At 36.5% G+C, this 7,915-nt stretch overlaps 1 protein-coding gene across 1 annotated transcript; it reads right to left on the bottom strand.

Moving 5' to 3' along the window:
* Window positions 1-4,123: 4,123 nt before the first annotated feature.
* LOC141676833 (uncharacterized) lies at window positions 4,124-6,693 on the bottom strand. Its single transcript, XM_074482581.1, has 4 exons — window positions 5,554-6,693; window positions 5,042-5,358; window positions 4,845-4,954; window positions 4,124-4,758 (listed from the first exon to the last, which is right to left on the bottom strand). Exons 1-4 carry the CDS (start codon window positions 6,691-6,693, stop codon window positions 4,124-4,126), a joined length of 2,202 nt encoding a protein of 733 aa, XP_074338682.1.
* Window positions 6,694-7,915: the final 1,222 nt, after the last annotated feature.

Genomic DNA, 7,915 nt, shown 5'->3' with positions numbered 1-7,915 from the left:
ATTTCTTGTTAGCTGATATATGTGCCTGCTTATGACATCAGTTTATTGAATGAAATGTCTTATTTGACAACATTTTACATCAGTTATTTTGTTCATGAAGTGATGTTTATTTTTTTTTTTTATTCATGAATCCCCTGTTTTAATCAAATGCCCAACACCCAAACAAGAGTCATCCAAAAACATACCAACTGCCATTTTACCATTCCAAAACTAACCAAACCAAAACAAACGCAAAAACAAACATACATTCATTGATTTACCATAGATTATAGCAATTACGTACATATATCCACCACCAACCAAACTTCATAATCCAAACAAACTACATAACTGCAATAGCAAGTACTAGACATCCACCATCGATCATTTACATAGTTCATCCCAAACAGAAATTTACCAACTAAAGTTCCCCCATTATATTTATCAACAAAAACCACTAGTAGCTCTTACAAATTCTTACAAATTCAGTCTACATAAAGGAGCTGCAGATTAGGCCTTTTTATAAGAAGGACTCGATATGGCTAAGAGTCTCACATCGAACCTCGTCCAGCTCAGCCTTGGCAACAGTCACCTTTCGATTTTTTTTCGACCACTGAAAAGTGTAACACACAGGAATTAGTAACAATGAATTCTACCACAAATTATATGTACACCAGTTATATCAAGAATGAATTAAGCAAAAAAATATACCTTTTTGACAAATGTCATTTCATTATCCATGGCAATTTGTTTCATATACCACATAACAACATAGCCGCATTCAGTTCCACCGGGCTGTTTGGGGCATCCCTATTTAATCCAAAAAATTCAGACCAATTAATAAGTAAATTAATGCCCCTATCTAACCGAAAAAACTCTGACTAATAAGTAAATTAATGCCCCTGGTTCTTACGGTAACATATCTAATAGTCGGTGCTTTATTTCCCCTTCCGTCCTGAATATTGAACGCAATCACAGCCCTGTCATCTTAGCAGTATCAATAACACAAATTGATTGATATCTCAATAATGAAAATAATCACTCGAAATTAAATGCAAATACCTTGATATTGCTTTTTCCAACTCAGGATAGGTAGTTGAACGAGGCAGAGGATTGAGTATGAAAACCTCGCCCGCCCAAATCACAACCAATATCCAATGGCAGCTATTTTTTATAAATATTTATAATAAACATAATTAATATCAGAATCATATCATTTGAATTTCATGCTTATAAATAAATAAAGCGATTTATAATAAATCTGGAGACATTTTTTATGTACTTACTTGCTATTATGTGGCATAAAAAAGAGACGATCAGGATTACCCTCTTTAAATCGACTAACCAAATTATCTTCAAAATTGTTGTTCAAGGTAAACGAGACTCCGGGATCACAGAAAGCAAATTGCTCCAAATTTTCATTTTCACAAACCATGCAATGCAAGTATCTGCATTGCAAATAAAATGAAATTATAAAAAAAACAAGAATATAAATGCAGAAATTATCAACAAGAAGACAAGACAATAATTAAAAAATTTATACTACTCACGCCATGTATGCAGAAATTGCTGCTTGGCCAATCATTTTAAACTCAAGCAAAGCAATTATGTTTTCATACAAAATGAAAATTCTTTTCTCAACACCAAACTCCTCCGCATCGCACGGGATTTGAATGGAGTTTCCAGTGGACTTCATGAATGTCGTTGCATGTTTATACAACAACCGAAAGCGCTTCGGAACATTTTTATTGATTTCCATATTCTCAAATAAGGACTGAACCTTATGCAAATCAGTTAAAGGATCCTTCCCTTTCCTTTTACTTTTCTGAAAATATTATCAAATTTATTAAAACAAATATAAAGTTAATATAATAGTGCGAGATCCAATAAAACATAGATGTAAAAATATATACCGCGGTACCAGGGGCATTTGGGAATATGATTAAGTCGCGGGGCCATGAGACGTAGGAGCCAACAGCCTGCTCTACTGTTTCAATCTCACCGACTACCGGAACAGGAATCTTGGCTTATCCTTGGATTGGCCCATCCACTGAGACACGAGCACAACCAGGCTGCATTGGCCATCCGTGAATAGATTTGTTCATGTCATCATCGTCAAACAACAAGCCAAATGCCACCTTATTTTCTATTGTGCCCACAGCCAACTCACATTTTTGTGGACCAGCCTACACACATATATATATTTAACGAGTAACTATGACGAATGCTTGAATAATGTCGAGCTAAATTAAATAAATGTGCTTGTTATTTTACCTTATTCTCTCGTGGAAAAGGATCCATTTGATCATCAACTATTTCAGCATCACAACTTGCTTTTTCCGAAACCAGAGGAGATGAAATATTTGCTTTACTGAGTAAGCCCTTCAGTTCAGCCAACTCCTGCCTTGTCTTCTCCATTTCCTTCGCCATCTCTTGCTTGGCCTTCTCCAACTCTGCATCCCTCTCACAATCCCGGGCCAACAGCTGAGCTTTGGTTATTCTACTTCTTTTTCCATTTGGTAAATTAAAGAAAATTGATGGGCTAACAAAGCCTCCAACTCCTCGAACCCTCCCCGAATGTTCGGGAGTTTGCAAGGCCGTAGTTAACACATCTTGACTCCCAGAAGGAATGAATTCCCCCTTACTTTGCAGCTCCAGTGAATTCTCCTGTCATGAGAATGTTAACATATAAATCAGAACTGAATGAACCTCCTCATAAAAATATTAAAATTAGAACTGAATTGAATTGCATTAAAAAAATTAACGTTGCTTGTTAAATACTCACAATTCTTTTCCCTATTTCAGCTAGCTCTGGATCAACCTCCTCATCATCAAGTTTTCCCTTACGAGCCTTGTGCCACATAAGAGCCCGATCAGGTTCTTCATCGAGAGCCAAGGTTCCTTTCTTTTGCTGATTAAAATCAAAAAATATTAAAACAACAATATATGTAGAATGCAACTATTTAAGTTCAATGCTTAAACAGAGGTTACCTCTTCTTCCAACAATCCAACATAACCCTTTCTAGATGTGCGGTGAGGATATTTTCGATTGCTCACCCGCTCCATTTGTTTTTCACTAAGTGACTACAACAAACATTTTAAATAATATTAACATGCTATTTTTCCTAAAATATTTGTAATACATAAAAATATCAGTTCACAACATAAATAAAACACAGATATAAACACACGATCGATCTCTTTCGCGTATACCTTCCATGTCGAGGTAGTCCTTTCAGCAACAAAATTTTTCCAAGCCTCCTTACCAACAAAAGCATACTTCACTGGAGGCTTTCGTAGTTTCTTCTTCTGTCCAAGATACGGCTTAACATAATCCCTTGTTAAATTTGCTTTAAAATTTCTCCACTTTGCTCCTGCAGACCTGATCAGCCCCTTCTGAAGTTGCTTGGGGACTTTAAATGTCTCCTGAAACCAATGTTATGCTCTACATGAGTACAAGAAAATGCAAAATTTACAATGTGCATAAGAAATTGCTTATCTATATACCTTCACATCGATCCATATTTTCTCCTTTAGTTCATCGAGTACCTTTGACCAGTTAGGATAATCAATCGGAATCATCGTCCTAGCCAACATTCCGATGTAGGACTATAGACTGTGCCTTGCATTCCCGACTGGAACTCCATGTGTATTGCATGATACCTTTGCTTTCTTGCCCTGCGCCTTCCTCACCACCACTTTGTGCATAGCGGAAACCCCTCGGGCAGATCCATACCTTTTCTTTGTAGTTTCGGAAGTAGTGACTATTGCCTTCGTGTCTTCCATAGAATCCACATTTTCATTTTGAGGTTCTATTTCCGGCTCCAAGCTTTTATTCACCTCCTCATCTGACTTGTCTTGTACTTTAGATAATTGTTTTTTATTTGCCATTTATCTTTTTCAATCTGAAAATGAAACATATATTTCATTAGTCACAAGCATATATAAATAGTTATAAACAGTCATAACTAAACTAGTGAAGTATGCATACATAAACAGTTATAAACAGTTATAAACAGTCAGACATGATGACTATATGCATTCATAAACAGTCATAAACATACGAAAATTCAAATAATATCATTAGGCATAAACAATGCTAAACAGTTACAAAAAAGGAGATACATGACTGCAAATAATATTGTTACTTCTTAACCCAACTGCCCTTAATATTTTCTCTAATATTTTTTTCAACATCTTCACCGACATCACATATAGGAATTTGGCAGAAGAATGGGGGATTTTCCATGGTTGTGTCTCCTAAATCATCGTCGTTATACACATCTTGGTAGTCTCGAGTTGTAGAGGTTAATACAACGGACCACTTGGCATCCACCGGATCTTCAATATAATAAACTTGCTTTACTTGATCCATAGACACATATTTATCTCTCTTGTGGCCTTGTCGACTTAGATCGACAAGTGTGAACCCAAGATCATCCACCTTAATTCCCTTGTCATTATCTGCCCAATTACATAAAAATAACTGGGCTTTGAATGCATGATAATCTAGCTCCCATATTTCTAAGATAACACCGTAAAATGTCAAGTCACTTTCTACAGGGTTCAAATCTTTAGCGCTAGACACTTGGACAGTTTTAGCAACTAAAGACACTCCGCTGTTTTGAACAACCCTGACACCATCTCGCTCTTTTGTAAAGTATCGGACCCCGTCTACTAGATAAGCTTCGTAAGTCAAAACTGAAAATGATGGTTTTCCGGCTATCCATCTCATTGTCTCTGAAACTCCTCCAAGATTCTCCTCCATTTCACTATAACCTACACATTTTCAGAAATAAAATACTTCTAAATTCCATATTACTACAGAGCAAATAAATTAGGCACAAATGAAACTATAAAAATACTAACTTTTTCTAGAAACCAATCGGCAAAAAGGCGATTGTGCTCTCTCAAGAGCCAATGAACACTTTTCTTTTTTCCTTGATGGATTCCCTCTAGATACTCCTTATGCATTCTAACAGAAATTATATAATCATTAACTAGCCAGTAAATATATAATTTATATATTAATTGAACAACCACAAAATTAATAAATTCTTACAAAATATATGGCTGTACTTCAATATTGTTTAGAAGAACATGTAAATGAGCTTCATCCCGCTCTTTTTCATCGATTGATTTCATTGTCACAACAGATAATGGACCACTTAACTTGCCTTCATCTTTATGAAGACCAGCAGTGGTGCAAGCTTGCTTGACAAACACTTGGCAGAATTCTACTGATTCTTCTCCCAGATAGCATTCAGCTATACAGCCTTCGGGGTAATAACGGTTGTGTACGTAACTCTTCAACACCTTATTAAACCTCTCAAATGCATACATCCATCTATAAAATACTGGCCCACATAACCGTAATTCCTGAACCAAGTGCACTATGAGATGTATCATTATATCAAAAAATGATGCAGGAAAGATTTTTTCCAAATCACACAAAGTTACTATTATATCTGATTGAAATTTATCTAGTTTCGATACGTCTACAACTTTGCTGCACAAAGCATTAAAAAAGAAACACAACCTAATTATGGTGACCCTGACTTTTTTTGGAAGTACCGCACGAATTGCAATAGGAAGCAGTTGTTGGAGTAAGATGTGGCAGTCGTGGGACTTTATCCCAAACATCTTTAATTCTTCCATGGAAACACAGTTTTTAATGTTCGACGCGTGTGTATAAGGAAGTTTCATGTGCATTAACGATGACAACATTTTCTTTTTTTCTGCCTTGGACAAATTAAAAATCGAAGGGGGGTAAGTAGGTTTTTTTTCTCCTTTTTGTGGAGCTAGATCAGCCCTAACCCCCATGTCAATCATGTCAAGACGAGAAGCTTCACTATCTTTAGACTTAGATTTCATATTTAGTAGTGTGCCGATCAAGCTATCACACACGTTCTTCTCGACGTGCATGACATCTAAACAATGACGGACATGGTGAAACTTCCAATATTCTAATTCGAAAAAAACCGACTTTTTCTTCCATGGACAATCAACCTTCTTTGACTTACTTACTTCCTTCCCAAACTGAAATTTAATTTTATCTTGCTGCAATAAAACCTCTTCTCCAGACAGAGGTTGACGTGCCTGCCCTAATTCTTGTTGTCCATTAAAAGCGGCCTTTTGCTTCCTATATGGATGATTCCTAGCCAAGTAACGCCGATGGCCTTGGTAACACATCTTCCTGCTATGGCTTAAATACTTGGCAACTGTATCATCAACGCATACTGGACAACACATATAACCTTTATTAACGCATCCGGACAGATTTCCATATGCAGGAAAGTCATTTATTGTCCATAATAAAATTGCTTTTAAAGTGAAATATGACTTGGTGTATGCATCATAAACATTTGGTTCACCTTCTTCCCAAGAAGGAGAGTCGGCTGGATGCCGCATCTTTCCGTCTTCTATTCGCTGCTTTGAGTGCCAGGTCATTAGTTCAGATGTAGAAGGAGATTTAAACATCCGTTTGAATCTCGGTATAATTGGAAAATACCACATTACTTTAGCAGGAACATTAATCCTTATTTTACCATCCTTTCCTAACTTCCAGCGAGATAAACGACACTTAGGACACTCGGAAGCATCAACATTTACCCCCCGATACAGTATGCAATTGTTTGGACATGAGTGATATTTTGTGTATTCTAGGCCCAAGTCGGATAAGGTTTTCTTGGCTTCATATGCATTAGGTGGCATCACATTGTCCTCAGGAAGGAGAGAGCCAACGGTAGACAGCAATCGTTAAAGGCACTATCACTAATTCCGAACCTAGCTTTCCAATTGTGCAATTTTAGCATCGACTCCAACTTGGTACATTCACTACCCTCATACAAAGGCTGTTCAGCATCAGCCACAAATCTCCTAAACTGATACGACTCATTATTGTACTCACTCGAATTATATGCAGCATCACAAACATTGACTATTTCTGATGCAAGGCCAGGGGAAGGTATCGGTGCGCGGGCAGACGTAGGTGCAGGGGCAGGCGTAGATGCAGGGGTCAGAGCATTTCTATTAACTGATGACCTACTTGCAGACCCTTGTGTATGCCAAATCCAATCAAGGTACCCCAGACTAAAACCATTTTCATATAAATGTCCCCTGATAATCTTAACTGCAAATTTTTTGAAGTTAGCACATCTTTTACAGGGGCAGGGGATTCTTTTAGGATCACTAGCATTTTCCTCGGCAAATATCAAAAACTCTTCTACCCCGATTTCATAGTCAAGTGTGTCCCTATCTTTGAAAATCCAAGATTTGTCCATGCTATTCTCAAACTACCTGATTGTCAAATAACATATTAATTTACTATATACTATAGTACATTTACTACCTAGTATAATCAATATAAAATTCCTATATTCACTCATAAACCATGCAATTTACAACAACAAGCCCCAAACACAAATATATTTACAAACAACACAAACACAAATATATACAAGCACTTGTTATTACATGTAAATCTGTATTTTAACTACACATACAACTACACATGCAACAACTACACATTTCAATTTCACATGCATACATACAACTACACAAATATATACATGCAGCCCAAACATATATAAATAGATATGTAAAGAAGAATATACCTAACAAAGCAAGCTCCAAAATCCGAAAAAACACAGCAACAAACTCCAAGACCAAAATCCAACTTAATTAGCTCCGAGATTTAAGCTTTAATAAACCCTTAGCTACAAGATTTAGCTCCAAGAAACTCTACTCCTCACCTTAAACTTCAATGAACACACTTAACTCCTTAATCTTCGAATCTGTCACAAAAATTGAAACAAATGAGTTCTAGGTTTAGAAAGTTGAAGAAATTGAGAGGTTTAATTGGAGATTCAAGGTCTAATCGGAAAGAGGGAAAGGCAGTAAGCATACATTTGAGAGTTCTAGGTTTAGCAGTCGA

The sequence above is a fragment of the Apium graveolens genome, chromosome 1 (genome assembly GCF_009905375.1).
Source record: "Apium graveolens cultivar Ventura chromosome 1, ASM990537v1, whole genome shotgun sequence".
NCBI lineage: Eukaryota > Viridiplantae > Streptophyta > Magnoliopsida > Apiales > Apiaceae > Apium > Apium graveolens.
The sequence above is the reverse complement of the archived record's forward strand: the minus strand, read 5'-3'. Positions and strand labels throughout refer to the sequence as shown.